Source organism: Parambassis ranga, chromosome 7 (assembly GCF_900634625.1).
Source record: "Parambassis ranga chromosome 7, fParRan2.1, whole genome shotgun sequence".
Lineage (NCBI taxonomy): Eukaryota > Metazoa > Chordata > Actinopteri > Ambassidae > Parambassis > Parambassis ranga.
This window is the reverse complement of record NC_041028.1, coordinates 19,177,992-19,196,292: the sequence shown is the minus strand read 5'-3', so window position 1 is coordinate 19,196,292 and position 18,301 is coordinate 19,177,992. Positions and strand designations below refer to the sequence as shown.

The window sequence follows — 18,301 nt, the reverse complement described above, 5'->3', positions numbered from 1 at the left end:
AAGTGTCAAGCAAAACAGCCTCAGGTAACAGCAGTCAGCTTTAAGGGATGGCTTCTTTAAAGCTGAGTTGTATAGGGTCCTTAGCAACAGTCAGTGTGTTGCCTACAGTCTTGCAATTAAGAATATTATCTGTACCATCACACTCCATTGACAAAAACATTTTACTTGATGGAACACTGGAGTTTTGGATCTACCACTGTGCAACTTCAGTGTTGTCCATCATTTTTTGTGGATAACAAACTATGTATGGAAATACACACTTAAAAGAAATCATATAATCTCTTTAAATGGTCAGTTCACCTTCAGAATATTACTAGAACACATTTTCTGCCTTGATCCATGGAAACTAGTTTTCACCCAACTAGACTAAATAATTGGCAGAAAGTTTAAAAAATTCTTTCTGTGTTCTGACTCTACTGACTCAATTGCTTAAAAATTGCCATTATTATGATAGTTAGTGAACTGACATATTATTTGACACAAAGAAAAGAGGAGCCTTCCTCACGTAGGCTCCTGTTAGCACATCTGGAAAGGATTACATTCCATGAAGCAGCCTTTGCTGGAGTTCATGGAAAGTGTATGCAAAAAATAATGTATTGCTTCATCTTTGCTTCTTATTAAAACTGATTTCTGTTCAGGTTTTCCATGATACATGTGTACAACCATGTCTTCATCTGTTTAGATCAGAGTACATTTACTGCTGGGCCTTTTTGTTTTGTGTTCAGAGTAGATTCCATCTGTGTTTCTCTGGCACAAAACATTCCATCATGCATTGTGTAACTGCTCTGTCTTTCTCCAGACATCAGCCAACAGAAAGCAGGTGGAGAACTTGGCCAAGAAAAAGCTGGACAACCTCATGAAGGAGTCCAAGATCCGAGACAGGGAAGATCCTGACAGCTTTACCATTGCAGCCCTACCCCCTGCTGGAAAGCCCACAGACAAATCCGGCAGCAAGGTAAACGCAGACATGAGTCCCGCCTACTTCAGTCTGTGTTCACAGCACGTGGACAGCAGCTCTATCACTCAGACTGCACATTCAGTTCAGAAAAACACCATGGCTGTGAGCGTTGAACATTGATATCACATTTAACAGATTTGTTAATTTGTAAAATCATACAAGGTTATCCTTCTACTTACACGTATGCACCTATTGCAACAGCAACAAAACCTGGAAAGGTTGATTTTCTGATGTTTAAAATAACTATGTAAGCTAATGAGTAACATCTTCAGCTAGATTATATATAACATTTTGTTTGCAAGTAGCAAGATAATATACATTCCTAAGGGAAAGCTCTCTTACGTTTACAGGTCAATTCAGCCTTGTCTGCTGCTTCATCATTTTCAATACTTGGGCCATTAGCATAGAAATGGCTTTTTCACACAGAAATAGAATCTTTCACATCCCATTAAAATCTTTGAGCTCCTTTTTCACCAGCTAAACCAGCCCACCATATTTATCATGAATTATTCTTTTCCTGTCATCATTGTCAGGGTAAAAGTGAGGATGGGACGGACACAGCAGACGAGGCCTATCCCAGCAGCAACAAGCGCACTGGCCGGTCCTTTATGGGGAGCTTCTCTAAACGCAAGGTTGGCCTTTTTCTCCCATCACTTCCCATTTCCTGAGTCCTGATGTGAAAAGGACACTTACCAGTATTGTGTTGGCCCTTATTTGTTTGCTTTTTTGTGCAGAAAAAGACCTCCAAGTTGAAGAAGACTTCAAGCTTTGAAGACACAGATACAGACCAAGAGAGCACAAGTAGCGCCTCCCGGGCCCCGTTACATCACAGCAAGTATGTTAGACACACTCACACACCTCTGGTACAGCATTTTATACATTTAACTCATACAACAACAATAACAAAGCTTATCAAATTTATTATTTTGACCTGTAAACTCAATATTATATTTTCCTGTGTCACATACCAAACACAGTAGAACCTTTTTTTCAGTTGTGCTGGGTTGAGAAATGTATTGACCCCAGTAAACCCCCAGTCCAACTTAGGACAATTTGTAGGAGTAGGAATAATAGTCTTGAATAACCATTTATGCTGTTGTTGTTATAAAATGTATTTGTTTTTTAATTATACTGTACTTTCTTTGACCTGCACTCTGCTTGTGTAACCTTTGAACTTTGTTGAAACCACAGAAAGCAAAAGAAGACTATGAAGCTGTCCAGGGCTCTGTCTGATCTGGTCAAATACACACGGTCTGTGGGTCTCTATGACGTCGAGGCACAAGGTAAGTAGATCTGTTGGCTGGCTATTGTAAATTTTACTCACTCCTAAGCTCTACTAACACAACCACATAACAGTGAAAGTTGGCATTTAAGGTTCAGGCAAATTTATATCTTGGTGACAGTTTTAATTGAAACAACCTTTGTACAGCTCTTGTGGTGTTACACGAGTCTAGTCTAAAATATATTAGCAGTTAAAACATAAAAAACAACATTAACAGTGGGGATACTCTGTTTTGAACATGACTATAAGTTATTGTACATCCCTGTAAGCTGAACCCTGCATAAAGACATTTGAATTGAACAGCTGTGAGTCTGGTTTTCTGTTGTCTGTGGTAGCCAACTGCAGCTGGCAGGTCTCGTCACTGAGTGAGACCAAAGCTCACCAGGTGATGCAGCAGAAAGCTACATCCTTCATTCAGTTCAACCAGCAACAGCTCTCCCGCATCTACCCTTCATCTTATCGTGTGGATTCCTCTAACTTCAACCCCCAGCCCTTCTGGAGCGCCGGCTGCCAGCTTGGTACGAGCCACTGTGTGCTTTATGAACATTCAGAATACACATTCAGAATGTCAGTGGCTGCAGCCACAGACATTATTAATCCTGCCAGTCAGCAGCTGTCAGTGGTGCCTTTTGCTACTCTTGCAGTAGCTGAGAATAGTAAATTGAAATGCTGTGATTTCAGTGGCACTCAACTACCAGTCCGAGGGCCGTGTCCTCCAGCTCAACAGAGCCAAATTCTACAGCAATGGCAACTGTGGCTACATCCTCAAACCCGCCTGCATGTGTGAAGGTCAGCATCCATATGATATCTGGTCTGTTTGCACCATCCTTAGAATGTCAGCAAATGTTTGATGTCTGATTCTTGTCCACCTTTTGCAGGTGCCTTTAACCCCAACATGGAAGACCCACTGCCTGGTCAGATGAAGAAACAGCTGGTGTTGAAAATCATCAGTGGACAACAGCTGCCCAAACCCAAAGACTCTATGCTGGGAGACAGAGGAGAGGTAAAACACACCTGTCCATTTGTAGGGTTCTTCATCAAGCCACAAACACACAACAAATATGTCCCTAATATAGACATTTATTGGGTCATCAGTCGGTCAACATGTGATGTTCTTTTGTCATAAATTCATTCTTTTGGCAAGCTCTGATCCAATATGTATTTTGCTGTTTAAAACGGAGGGATAGAATGCAATCATTGAACGGTTCTAGAGCATCAGAGCAGAAAAATAAAAAAAAAATAAAATAAAATGTAGTATGAAATAAAATCTTAATGCTAAGCACCTTCTTTCTGTCAGATCATTGATCCCTTTGTGGAAGTGGAGATCATCGGCCTCCCAGTGGACTGCTGCAAGGAGCAGACCAGAGTGGTGGACGATAACGGTGAGTTGGTGTCTGGTTGTGAAATTATTTTTTTAAACCAAGCTCAGGTGTATTCTGTACTTGAATGAAATGTCATTGAATCACGTTGTTTCAGTACTAGGCTCCAGTTTAAGCTGTAAAATTACAGGCCACTTTTTTGTGGACACTCTCACTACTGACTGCTACTCAATACTTACCTGAGTCACACATGATATCAGGAAGCATGAGAAGCTGTGGTTTGTTGTGGTTTTCCTTGCGAATAATGTATGTATGTATGTATATGGGGCTTGGAGCATTGCTTTGGTTCAATGTGACTCTCACTGTCTGTATGGCTTCTGATCTATAATTAATGAAGTCAGCATGAAGCGACATGCAACGGCAGCACCTCACAGTCCACGGTGTCTCTCTCCCACAAACTCTGAATAATTGATGAGTGCTTAGCTCAGTCTCTGTCTCTCTCTCTCTCCCCACCCTCCTCATGCTCTTTCTTTCTCCTCTGTGTACTTGCCTACCTTCTTCTTTTTATTTATCACATTTTTTTTTCTGTCTCCTTCAAATTTTCTTATACTCTTACCTCCTTTTACTCCCTCCCCCTCTCCCTCCATATCATTCCCCTCCCTTTTTTCATGACCTCTCTTGGGACTGCCCGGTAGGGTTCAACCCAATGTGGGAGGAGACTCTGGTGTTCACAGTCCACATGCCGGAGCTGGCCCTGGTGCGTTTCCTTGTGTGGGATCATGACCCCATCGGCCAGGACTTTATCGGCCAGCGCACCATTGCCTTTAACAGCATGATGCCAGGTAAGAGACTGTGGAGGACCTATTTTTCAATGAAGCCGATACCCGTGTCATGTTACTTGTGTCCTCCAAAATGTGTTCTTGCATTTTCTTGTGGTATAATTCCATATACGCTAGAACCAGAATGGTCTGAGTCTACGAAAAATATGAGGCCAAGGTGAAGATCTAATGTCAGACGTTTAACATCATCTCCTAAATGTGTAAAATCATATAATCCTACACTGATTAGTAGGCTTTTAGGTATTATATCATATTGTGGGGAGAAGTGTTTGAGAACTAGCTGTGTGTTTTTAGCTACAGAACCGTATTAAAGATCTGAGCAGGGGGGTTTCTGGAAACAACTTTTAAATTTATATTATGTCTCAGTTAATAATATGTTAATGTGCTCTGGGCAGCTGATTCAGCATGGAATCTCTTTTAGATTGGCACATGCCCAATATTAGTGAGCTCTGATCCAAGCCAAAAAAAATGTAAAAAAACAAAGCAAAAAAAAAAATACACATTTTTGGTTTGATTGTCTATACATAGATGATGGATAGAAAGAGAGAGACAAACATCTGCGTAGATGAGATGCTTAATCAGCAAACCACTGAACAGAATGATGGAAAATGCTTCCTTGTGGGGCACCATAGTTTGCATCATTGGGATATTTAATGATCTTGTGACTTGACTGTTAGACACGATCCATATTACTAGGGATCTATATACTCCCCTTATAATTTGTAATTTTGACTGATGGAGTAAATGGTTTTTAATGAACATAAATATGGATATCTATACAGATTGGCCTTTAGCTCATTGCTGATCGATACAATTTCCAACATGACTATAATGCATTTGAAACTTCATGCTTCATGCTGGCTGGACCATGACAGAGACCATACAGGCCAATGACAGATCCTTGGCTGGAATGAAATCCTTGAGATCAAAAACACGGTGACTGGAATCTTGGTGTGTAGTGCTCTGTAGAGCCATGTGTGAAAACTGGGTGCAATAGAAGTTCCATCATGGTGTCACCTTACAGTACACTCGAAAAGGAGGAGTGTGGAAACTGGCTAAAGTTGGGTACCTGTTGGCTGGCAGCCAAGTAACCTTAAGCTGGCGGAGGCACATCTAAATATCTACATCTGTTTTCATGTAGATCTATAAATACAGGATGTAAATAAACCATAATCCGGGCTTCTGTGTTTTTTTAACTCTGATAATGTACCTGTCTCTGTGATATATCTGCATGCAGGCTATCGCCATGTGTACTTGGAAGGGATGGAAGAGGCTTCCATCTTTGTTCATGTAGCTGTGAATGACATCACTGGTAAGGTAAGTACTAAAGGAGGGAGGAGAAGGCAGCTAAGAACATCTCACAAGTCTCTTTACTTAGTGCTAACATCAGTAGACTACATCACCTTTGTGAGTTGTTCAGGCTTTGCTGATGATTACTATTGCTTAAAAATGCTGCTGCTAATAAGGCACAAAACACTCCTCAAGTAAACAAAATCGTGGTTTTCTTACACCTTCAGTTCCAATACACTCAACTGTCTCCAGCCATGTTGTAACTGACTCTGTTGTTCACATTGTCCTTGCTTTGAACTTCCTCTTTCTCAGCTGTTGCCATGTGCTCTCTGTTGTTTTTTCTCTTTTAACCCCCACCCCAGCCATCCTTTCTCTTGTTTGTCCTCCCCCTCTCTAAATTTTCACTCTCTTCCTGTGTCTGTTTGTGATTTCAGTGGACCGCTCTTTTACCAAACGCTCCATTTAGAGGCAGGAAATTTTTAGGAGCCCTGAAGCTGCCACACAAAACTCAGGTGTAGTGAGACCCAGTCGGCATCTTGCATGAGCCACATGCTCCACCCTCTCTGCCTCCTAAGTGACACCCTCCCCCATGCACACTCCCCTCTTGTCAGCCAGCTGCAAGCCAAAATATAAAACAATAAGGCCAACTCATGCTTTTCATGAGTTATGAAGGCTGGGCCTGCGTGCTTTTTCATTGAACCCTTCCCAAGTAGATCCAATGTCACCAACCTACAGAGCTGGATGGAGAACAGAGCAGTGATTTAGGGAAACCTGCCAGACTGCAGTGAAATGTCTGTTTGTTCACAAAGAGCATTTTTTTCTCTCAACTTTTTTTTTTGTTTTTTCCTTTCCTCATCTCTACCCTTGAATTTTAAACAGAGAGTTTTTGCCTGGGCTTTTTATTGTCAGCTTACTATGCAGCCAAAATATTTTCACTTTTTGTGATAAGGAATGTTGCGGTAACTGGAGACGTAGCACTGGTTGGAAGATCGATCTGTTAGCACCAGAATGAAATACCTGGGAGTATAGGAGGGACTGCACTAAAACTCCGATTAATTCAATCTCAAGATGAGTTGTAGCATGTACAGTCAGGTTTAAAAGTTAGTACCTCCTATTATAATTTTATGGTTTTTGTGTAAAAACATACTAACAATCAACTGATTGAAGATAGTATTAGATAAATACAACTGCAGAGGAACAACTTTGATGATATGCCACTATTTATTTAGCATAAATGAAAAAATACCCCCATTAATCAACAGCTTGTAGACCCACCTTTATCAGCAGTAACTTGTCATGGCATCCTGTGTGACTCCATCAGTCTGTCACATCATTGTGGAGGAATTTTGGTTCATTCTTCTTCACGACATTGATTCAGTTCATTGAGGGTTTGGACATTCACTTATGTACAGACCTCCTAAGGTCCCAGCAGAGGGAGCAGAGTATTTCAACCTGGCTGAGGTCTGGACTTTGACCATTCAAAACATAATATTTTTTTACACCTGAATGATCCAGAGCAGCAAACTGTCAAAATCTCTGCTTTTATAGAGGTATGTACACCTGCTGATGATCAATTCATCAAGGCCTGATGATCAGCAGCACCTGCTGCAGCTCACACATTTAAGTACAATAGAAGCAGGAAGAGGGGTATTGAACACATTTTTTTTTATTTTTGATAAATATATTAAGTTATATATTGTTGTTCCTCTGAAGTTGTGTTTGCCTAATACCTAAGACCCACTACAGTATGATTGTATTAGAGCAGTTAGCTTAGCTAGACTTAATGTGCCAGGACCTACACCAGTAAGGTTTAAGAGGTTCTCACCCTCCCTTATCTCCCCTCTTGATAAAAGTCTGTAAGCGTGAAACGGTTGGCACTTTTACCATTAGTGGTTTCAGCAACTTGTGAAGATTTGCTGTCCTGTTAGTTGTAGGAACTACTAGGCCGCACTACTAGGATTTTCCCTTCAGGAGCTTATTTCAGGGGCCAAATAAAAACAAAAAGAAAAACATATTATATATTATGGGCAAGGTACTTTTGGTGACCCTAAAAACTGCAACATGAGACTTGGCTAGATGCAGTGTTACAGCTTCCTTCTTTACTACCGATTGAAAAATCTGCAGGGCTGCATCCTCCTGGCAGTTTCAAAAACAAGTGCTGTGCCAGCACTACATCGGTCTGCAGTACTGCAAGGCCCACATCTATACTGACCCAAACCAGAGACCTTTATTACATTGTAATCTCAGTCCAGAACTTTAATTTAGACCCACAAAATTATACAGGTAGTTTCTCCAAAGGTTCCTGCATTATCCATATGGATGTGTCACTAAGTTGGTTTGGCATTTGTGTGCACTGGTCCAATGTTGTCTGCCAAAAAATGTCAAAGTGATTTCATTATCATCACTGTCATTGTCTAAATGTTCTTATCATAATTGTATCAGTCATTGTGACTTGACTTATGCCATATATCACCTAAAAAACTATCCATGTCTGTGCAGTCTGAGGCAAGAGTTCAGGTTTCGTGTGGGTTACACACAAAGCAGCTGCAGGCTACTATTAATACAGACTGTATGTAAGTGTGGTATTGTACAGGAAGTAAAATATGCTTGCCTGTGTGTTGTGCTTTCACCGTTTGCTGCAGTTTTCTAGTTGTCATCCATCCACTCTTGTGGTTCCACCACTAGCTAGTTTATCTAACCAATGTCTTAACACTGAGACCCAAGCTTTTCTACACAAATGTGCAGGTGCTCCTCAGATGTCTTTGAATCCAAGTGGAATTCAAAGCTAGTCAGCATGGATTACAGCTGAATGATCATGGTCACGTGGGATCTTTGGTTGATCATTCACACATGTTTTTACGGGAAATGTTGAAATGTATATCGCTGGGATTGTTTTTAGTTTTAAGCATGCTCACTGTACAAAAACTGTCCATGTGTTATGCAATAATACAGGGTGGATACATGCCGCCTGCATTATGGCCCAAAATGTTCTTAAATCTTGTGAATCATTACTTTTTGACATTGATGGGTTGGTGTTTTTTTTTTCCTCAGGCCAGAGCAGCCAGCGGCATAAAAGGGCTGTTTCACAGAAACCCAAAGCAGGCTTCCCTGGACAGCCATGCTGTTGTACATCACAGCCATAAGCACCCATTTGGTGCCCACCTCCTGCGCCGCACAGCCAGTGCACCCACCAAAGGTCAGCCCAAAATCAAGAAGGGCTTCCCAGAGATTGCCATCGACACCAAAGACTACAGCTCAGCCAGTGAGGAGCGAGAGTCTGAGGACAGGGACAAGGCCTCTGCCGCCACTTCTCACCAGTTCACACCACCACAACACCGCAACGGGGATTCGCACCAAACCAAGGGCGCCTGGGACCGTCCTGACACCAACGGGGCTTTTCACCCTGAGGAGGGTAAAGGTAAGAGCTCACTTTTTGCTCAGCGACGACCCATGAGTGAGCCTTTGAAACGGGCCAGCCGGCTCCGCTTTCATGAGCCAGTGGACATGAAGCCAGGGGTGTTCGCTCGTGTTGCACTTAACAGCTCAGGAAGGGTGGGGATGTCCTCCAACTGCATCACATGTGTGATTGGCACAAAGGAAAGTCCAGAGGCTGACAGAAAGGGTCAAGTTGAGGAAGGAAAGGGATGCATGTTAAAAATGGCAGATGGCGAAAAACTGGAGAAAAATAACCAGTCCTCCTCAACCAAAAGACAAGTTCAGCCAGAATCTGATGCCAACCCCCAGCCCCTCGCTACCCATCCAGAGTCTCTGCAGTCCCTTCCCAAAGCAAAGCCAAGCATGGAGGCCCAATTTCAGTGCTCACCCCAGGCTCTCCTCAGACCTAGCCCTTTGCCCCGATCTAAAGCCAGGCAAACTTTAGCCGCCCAACACATCCGGTCCCATCCAGATGCATCACACAGGAAGAGACGGTCCTGCAGTGTTCCTCGCAGGCTCTCCCACAACACTGTTACGCCAGCACCCAGCGTTGCCCCAGACTGCAGGACCAACCTCTGTTGGCAGCAGGCAACGCCCACCTACTATGGCAGTGTTCGCAGTTCGGCGCTCGCTCCATTCACAAATGGCAACTCAAATGAAGGTCTGTCACTCAGCGATAGTAGCAGCTGCGACAGCTTCAGCAGTCTGAGCAGCTTGGAGTCACCTCCTATGCTGCCTCCACGCTCTGTCCTCGACAGCCGCAAGAGGGCTGTGGGCACCCTGCAGCGAGAGATGAACGCCCTGTTTGCCCAGAAAATGGAAGAGCTGCGCCATAAGTCCCCCATGTTCTTTGCTGGTAAGATGCATCTGAGGCAGCCTTAGTGAAAACCCGGTAAATGCACCATAGACTGTAGTATCCCAGTTAGCATCCTAACACCATATCTATGTCATAGCATGTACTGTCAGAATGTCCCCTGGAAGTCATCCCACATGCCCCCAAGGCCAAATCTAAAGCTCCCTCCACACTTCTTTCCAATTCAGAGTTCAGCTCCAGTTTGTAGACCTTTCATTTAATAATTTATTACAACATACAATAAAATAAGTTGATGCCTTTGCTTATCTCCTAAAAACACCTAACATGCTCAACAGATGAGCAAAGTGGTAAGTTTTTAACCTACAATAAACAGTAGTTTCAGTTTGGACTTGTCATTGTGCTGCTTGTGATGGTTAGATATGTACATATTCAGACCCACCATACCCAACTCCAGCTATCAACATAATTACAAAATAAAAGGTAAAACAAAGTTCCAGCCCAACACATGTGGGAACATCTAAACAAGGTAAAAACAGGTGTAATGATTTTCACATAACAAAATGAGGAAAAGGCAAACATGCAGCATCTTATTTCTATCTTTGCTAAAGCAATGTCATTTACCCAATCTAATCATAAAGTAGTTATCAGTACATTTTAGACATTTTTCCTCACATGACATACCTCAGGTTTCTGCCGCACAGCTGCTATTCTACCCAGACCCACTTCCCTTCAGCCTCTCCCTCCATCATGTGATAGCAGTCAGGGGGTTTTCCTTCTAAATGACTCTTGCGGGGGAAACAAATATGTTGTATCATGATAGTTGCTGATGTGTGCTAACATCTGCTGGCAGTTACTGTATGTACTGTGCTTGTCCTAGGATTATCACATGACTTACAGTCTTTCTTGCAGCTTGCCTGTCTATTGAGAGTGAAAACAAATGTTGGTGCTCATGTGGGTTTGGGTAACCTAATGTTCAAGAGATGCTTTCTCTGACCTGAAGTTGTGTCCTTGCCTCCTCTGTTCCTTCTCTTTCCTGTTTGGCTAAATTCCTTTTTCCTTTCTGTCCCTTTTGCACGCTCTCTCTGTTCCTAGTGCAGAATTGAGGGGATGACCAGAGCCAGGTAAAGTCGCTGAATGCATGCAGCCTTTGAATACACCGGTCACTCTTTCTGTCTCACCTGCCTGCTCTCCACACTGTTCTTGTGATGTCATACACCTTGGGGGATTGGCTGGGGTTTGAAATCTATGTTCTGGTGAGGGCACCATGCCAGCTTTGTTCACATCACTGAAGTGTTTACAGATCCACAGACACTCAGTGTGGGCCAGTGGAAAACGCAGTCACCTTTTGCTGTATCAGTGGGTGTACGATGTCTAGAGTCTACTATGTGTACAAAACTTGTAAAGCTTCAGAGTTAATAACTAGGGCCAGTGCTCATGCTCAGATTATATTTTGCGCCTGTCCTATTCTTTACCATCTTAGTCTAGAAGTCCTGTGTTTGTTTAAACAATGGTTATTCCAAAACTGCAGTATACATTTTGTTGTAAATAGTGCATTTGCATGTTTTTGCTTCCCAGAGCTCATCGGTTAACTTGGCAGTGCATTGCTGTAGGTGAAGCAAATTACTAGCAGGCACAGTGAGCACCAGTGTAGTTGAAAGTCAGTTATTCTGTCATTTTGAGTGACATTAATAGCTCTGTATGTGGGTCTAATATGCGAGTTGCCCAAAATACAAAATAGATTTTATATACATAAATATATATTAAATTATCCTTTAATGTTTCCAGTAACTTTTGGGCAAATAACATGTCAAATCATAGGCATAATAAAACACTGTAAAGTTTCCAGTTGATGTAATATATTTATCTTTAAGTAACACATGAAAAAGTATACATTTTTGGGTGCGCAATATTGAAATATATGAAATTTCAGCACTTTTAAAAAACGTTTATTAGTTTCTCTGTCTTCAATTAACATGCCTTCTAGAGCATACAGAAGCATTTATCTGGACACAATTAGGACCCCACATCCTTGACTTCTTTTTCTATGTCAATAATTTTATGCTTACATTTGTAACTGCATTTTTGTAATGTTAATAAGAGCATTCAGTCTAAACCTTTTCACCTTTTAGAGACCACAGTAAGCCTTTGGCTTAATCTGCCAACAGTTAATCAGGTGCAGCAGAAAAGAGGCGGGAAATTAAATCAAGTCTTCCTGTTATTTACTCAGGAGTTATTAACAATCACAGAATGATACATTTTGCTGCAAAATGTGATGAAGACAATATGAAAAGTAATTAATATACCAGAATTTGTTAAAAGTTTGTTATACGGTTCATCTTAGTGGGCAGTGTTAAATCTTTTTGCTGTCGCTCTCTCTTCCACAGACTCTTCTACAGTGCAGAGACCAGCTGCCCCTCCTCCCTTTCTTGCCCTTAAGTCAGAAGACACCAGGAAAGTCTGTTTTACCCGCTCTGCCTCCGCTCCAAACGAGAGCCTGTCTTCACACCAGTCCTCATCCACACCACTGCACTCGCCACCCACAGCAATAAACAGAGACTCTACACCATCCGTCTCTTCTGATAAGGTGGTACAGGGTCCTATAAAGGCAAACGGGGACACAAAGAAACCTTCTGCCTTTTCCAAAACCTCTTTACCGCCGCCACACCCTGCTGAGAAAACAGTTCCACCACAGTGCAGCCACAGCGCAGACACCCAGGCCAACGGAGGCACTCATTCATTTAAGGAACATGCAGCAATCCAGAGGATCAACCAAGAAACTCGGACAGAAAAGAAAACTGATGCAATGGAGTTGAGGTCTGACCCCAAAACGGAGCCTCCCTCTACTCCATTGTCCACTGGAACTCCTGCAGCTCACACAGTCCAGACCAGGAGAGCACTGTTTGGCCATCTGCCGTCACACGCACCAGTAAGACGAACAAAAAGTGAAGGTCACGTCCGGGCAGATGCAGCCTTAGCTGGCCAGGCAGTACCAGAGGTCTGTACTGATGCTACCATGAACGACCGCCTGTGGAGCAAACTAGAGCCAGGCAGCCACCGAGACAGCATGTCCTCTTCCTCTAGCATCTCCTCCAGCGACACCGTCATCGACCTCTCTCTGCCTAACCTGGCCAGAAAGAGCCTCAGCAGCCTTCCCACAGCCAGCAGCACCTGCGACCCCTGGGTCAGCTGCCGCCACTCAGCACTGGCATCCACCGATGCCCTGCGAGTCAGTAAGAGCAAATCAAACCCCAACCTTCAGCACAGCCAGTGCCACGATGACGAGCTGAAGCCCCGCCCACTGCAGCCAGGCAGGGACGTCTCTGTGGATTCACCCAGCAGACTGACTCAGAGGAGACACACTTGGAGCCGGCTCTACATGGAGGGCCTGAAGCAGTCATCAACCAAAAGCCCTTCCACTGCAGCCAAGGCAGCTACAGCTTCCATGTCCAAAAGCCTCGGTGATCTCACCTCTGATGACATCTCCTGCAACTTTGACAGCAAGTACCGCAGCATCAGCCGCAGTTTCATTGTTAGGCCAACCAGAGATCAGCTCCGGAAGGGCAGCCCACAAAAGTCACCCTCACCCAGCAGCCTGACAGAGCAGCTGCGGAAGCTGACGGATGTGGAGCCCCTCACTGCTAGTGACTTTGCCCCAGAAAACAGGCCAGAGACCCAGGAGGAGCCTGTGGATGATACCCTGGTACGAAGGACCTCCTCAAGGAGCCAGAGTAGGGTGCGCTACATTGCAAACAGAGCCAAGAAGGCTCAAGAAAGGCTGAGGCTCCAGGGCTTGGTTCAGGGCCGGAGTGCAAGCTTTACCCTTACTGGTAGCAGTGGAAGTAGTGCCAGCCCCATTGAGGAGCGGGGGAATCCCGAAGGGGCTTGTTGCGTGGCTCGGAGTCCCTGCAGCAGCCTGGATCTGCTGAGTCAACTCACCCCAATAGGATCCCCCTCCCCTATACAGCCCCAGTCCTCCCCCAACTCTGAAAACAGTGAAGTCTTTTTCATGCTCAAACTTTAAGAACTGGCCATCTTGGAACTGAGTGTGAGAAACTTGTTTGGAATACAGTGCAGTTCTTCTCCACTACAAATTTTTTTTTTTTTTTTTTTTTTAAGAAACATTTGCATATCTCACAGAGAACTAGTCCAAAATATCTCACAGTCACAGAAATCTGTGTCCCTCTGAGCTCATTCTTGAATCAGTTCTACAACACGAGATCCATTTTTTTTAACCCTGTGCAATCCTGAAGCAGCTCTGTCATCCGTTTGCACCAAATGTTATATAATTGCCAGAATGTATTTAGTAAAAAGTTTTTATATGCTGTATATGTTGAACGTCATTACTCTCATGTTGAGTATTTTTGGAGCATTACAGTAGCAATAGATCAAAACAGGACAGAATTTTAAACCATGCGTTGTTTTTATTGACTTGAACTGGAATGATATACTTTTAACTGTGTCGAAGACTAGCCCATCCATCCACTAGCAATATTTTGAGATGATGGCATGGACTCATATTGAAGATAATGTACAGTTTGATGCTAGAAGCTGAGGCTGAAAAAACGAAAAAGGAATTATTCATACAATGCAGGATTACCTGTCTATTCTTTGTGTAGTAGTTACATTGTAATTTGACCAAGCTGCCAATATTTTGCTGACTTCCCTCATCTATGGCATGTCACAGCATTGAGATCCATGCTGAGCTTTAGCCCCTTTCTTTGTTGAATGCATGTCTTTTATGCACTGTAACGTTTCTCCCGAGGCTGTGCTTTTATTTTACTCAAATATTTATATAAAGATTTGTTAATATTCTACATTTTTTTTTCTGATGAAGAGCATCATGTCTGACAGCGTGTCCTCATTGGTCTGTGACACCAAAAACAAATGATCTGTATCTGAGCACGTTTACTTGTCGACCTGCTGTATTGTTTGCCCTGCCATGTGCAGAAATGTTAGGGACAATATGTAACTCCAACAATGTGTAATTATGACCTGAATAAATCTCAAATGGTTATTACTGAATGTCTCAGAGCTCATTCGTACCTATTCTCTCTGCAGCTGTCTCACTTAAGAGACAAAGACAAGTCGTTAACAAACCAGTTAAAGTGAGCCTTATACAAGCTGACATGAACTGTAAAAGCCTTTGGCCTCTGTTCTGGCAGGGGCCTCTGGCTGCACTAATTATGGGCTCTGCTTGGGTCTGTGTTTACCATCCATCACCTTTTCCAACCTCTCTGGCAAAAATCCTCGAGACCCCCTGCAGACAGGGAGAATATTCCAGAACAAAGACTAGAGTCTGCACAAGAGACGACAAGCTCAACCAGTCATTAAAGGACAGAAAAACATCTTTTCAGAATAACTCGCCACCCAAGAGGCAACACAACTATTGTTTACTTAGACTTGTAGAGTGTGGAATAAAACCTTAAACATATGCTAAAGAATTCATTGTTTTGAGCGAGTTCTTAAAAATATTACCACAGGGAACAGCACAGAATGTCCACTGAATTCCAATGCATACCCCTGCTCACCTGATGTGCCACATAGTTTGTACCATCTGGAACGTGGCCCAAGGAAACTGTTACAACACATACACATACATACAAAGGAGTTCCAAAAGGAGCAAGTTGTCATTTATCACAGTTGACCTTCAAACAACATCAGGTCAGCAGATTGGTAAACAGAAAATACTGCAAACCAGCAGGATCGTTGGATGGGACTAGTTTTACATGAGAGACGTCACAAATCATCACAAGACATAATGAAAGTTATTGTTAGGTGATTAGGATCACTGATGAGACCAGAGGCTAAAACTAATCCTGCGCAAATGTGTCACTTCGCACTGAAAGTTTACAAAGGACTTCTCAGTTTACGACTTGAGAGGAAAGATAGATTTGTGTGAGTTTATGTGAATCCACGAGTCCAGCCTCCTCACACGATAGCTATTCCATGGCATTAGCTTACAAAATGTGTTGGTATCTACGACCTAAGAACCCCTGCTTTACTGATGTGCAAAATATTTTTTGGCCAAAGTTTATCCTAAACTCTCTTTTTGAAATTCTAAACCTGACTCTGGAACTCTGGGAATCCATGCAGCCTCTCCATGCTTTCTCAGGACACTGGTTTGTCAGTCAAAAGTCTGTCTATTTTCAACTCTGTTGTTTCCTGAAGCGGACAGCCACCTCTGGCGATCTGTCAGACACTGCCAGGCCTCTTCTTTGGCTCTATGAGACTTTGTGAAGCGCGACATGCTCATTTAAAGTGCCACGGACTCCGCTGCAGCCAGCACACAAAAACAAAAGACAACTTCATTAGGATTCCAAGAAAGCCTCCGAGCCCCTCTTAAAGCCGTATTTATCCCAGACAATTTGGCACGTCTTGGCCCCTCAACTGAAACCTCCAGGCCCTGTCTAGCACTTCAGGCCTGAGAGAATGTTTTTGTCTCAGGGAGTTGAATGCAGTCCCTCCTTTCAAGATGAAATCACTGCCTGTTTTTGTGCAAATATGTTCGGTCGACGTTGGTTTGTAGGTTTATGCTGCAGGAATTTCACTGAGACTGTGATTATGTAACTCTTAACCACATTGAGGTCAGGGGGTCTCAGAATATGACATGATTATGTTTTATTAATTCAGCACTGTGAGCTTAAGTTGCAGCAGTTGTTTATTTTTATTATTATTGTTTTCACGGTAAAGAGTCATTGAGGGAAATCCCTCCGGGTAGGTCAGGAGGAAAGGAAAATGTGCTCCAAAACAGATTCCCTTCCTCTGGCTCTCTGGGACCTCCATATGTAAGCTGACTCTCCCGCCAAACCTCCAACCACCTCCACCCACCCCCTCAGATCCTGTTATGTAACTCTATGAAAACATTGCTTACTGTTCACACAGACGTCTATGAGTACAAGAACCAAATCAGACCCACTGATCTGGCTCAGTGGTATAGCAGGTTGTCCAATAACCGGAAGGTTGGTGGTTTGATCCCACCTTCTCCCTAGTCACTGTTGTGTGTCCTTGGGCAAGGCACTTTTCCCGCATACCCTCCAGTGTACTCACTGGTGTATGGCGCTCTTTGCTGGGCTGCCTTAAGCAATTTCCCCATTGTGGGACTAATAAAGGTTTCAAATTTAATTTAATTTTAAATAAAACAACATTATATTGGAGTTCAGTGAACATGTTAGCATCATTGGACCATGGTTAAATCTATTTATATATAAACATGTGCTGTAAACCTTTGATGGAAGTATACAGTGAAATGTGAAGGAATTTACAGTTAGTAAAGTTGGGAAAGTGGAAAATGACACATGACAAATGTGCTTATTTTGCAGACATTTTTATCCAAAGCAACTTACAAAGTAAGGATTATTATTTGAGCTACATTGAAAACAGCAAACACCGTTTTGGAAGCCACAGCCCTACCAAGGGATGATAGTGTAGGAGTTCAGGCATCAGCGGTAACATGAGGAGGAGAACAAAGAGTATTTTAAGTGCATGTTAAGTGTGTTGGGTTGATAGAAGAGGAAGATAGAAACGGATGCCTGTGCACAGTGGGAGCAGACACAGCAACAATCCCTTTTTGGTAAACATCAAGTTTTTGGAGTCAAATAATCAACCGGGTAGCACTGTTTCATTCTGGACCATCTTCAGTGGTTTCATTGCACACGGCCTGTTAGGAGGGTGTTAGTAGTGGTGCTGGTGGCTGGTTAGGTTAGGTACAGTTTGGTGTTTCTTATATTGAATTGTGATAAGAGGCATAACTATGAGGCAACATGGTGGTGATACTGGCCAGCAACCCTAACACAGAGATGTTCACAAGTCATTTTTTCTAAGTCAAGTCTCAAATCTTTGTAGTCAAGTCCAAGTCCAAGGACTCTCATAAGACTGAAAGCATCCTGTACTATCATCTATTATCATACAGTAATATGGCAGTGTTAATGTGTCAATGAAAACGTTTCGACCTTTTATATTGTGACGAGAAGGTACATTTAAGAAGCACTGACAACACAAATTAAAACGAAATCTCTGCTCATTGTGAGTAAAAACATGACGAAAAAGACGACGCTAACAATTAAATTAAGTTCATGGCCACATATTTAAAAAAAAACACTTTTTTGATCTCTTTTTTTAGCTTTTGTAGTTTTGAAATGATCTCTTATATTAAAGTTAAGCACTTTTTGTTTCTTTACTTCTATTATTTCTATTGTTTATCTTTTAGATTAGTATTATTATTATTATTAAATGAGTAATGAAGGAGAACACAAGCTGCTCCAGTGATCTCATCTCCCTTCAGACCCTGTTATGCCAAACCCTCAGCCCAGCCTTCACGGGTTGGATCCCCCTTGGTCCTGTCCTGTCTCCACCCTCTTTGTGCTC

General features: G+C 42.8%; 1 protein-coding gene across 5 annotated transcripts in view; it reads left to right on the top strand.

Moving 5' to 3' along the window:
* The window catches only part of plch2a (phospholipase C, eta 2a), a 153,391-nt gene extending 138,490 nt beyond the window's left edge, over positions 1–14,901 (top strand). For 2 of the 5 annotated variants that reach the window (XM_028411033.1, XM_028411034.1), the window contains exons 13-24: positions 800–955; positions 1,492–1,590; positions 1,693–1,793; positions 2,150–2,241; positions 2,576–2,758; positions 2,922–3,029; positions 3,119–3,243; positions 3,538–3,622; positions 4,255–4,401; positions 5,636–5,715; positions 8,740–9,106; positions 12,322–14,901. In XM_028411033.1, the coding sequence (XP_028266834.1) occupies positions 800–955; positions 1,492–1,590; positions 1,693–1,793; positions 2,150–2,241; positions 2,576–2,758; positions 2,922–3,029; positions 3,119–3,243; positions 3,538–3,622; positions 4,255–4,401; positions 5,636–5,715; positions 8,740–9,106; positions 12,322–13,958 (3,180 nt within the window). In that variant the 3' untranslated portion in view covers positions 13,959–14,901. Of the gene's footprint in view, positions 1–799; positions 956–1,491; positions 1,591–1,692; positions 1,794–2,149; positions 2,242–2,575; positions 2,759–2,921; positions 3,030–3,118; positions 3,244–3,537; positions 3,623–4,254; positions 4,402–5,635; positions 5,716–8,739; positions 9,107–11,029; positions 11,059–12,321 lie in introns of all 5 variants that reach the window. The other 3 variants (XM_028411035.1, XM_028411037.1, XM_028411038.1) reach the window with 2 other exon arrangements.
* Positions 14,902–18,301: the final 3,400 nt, after the last annotated feature.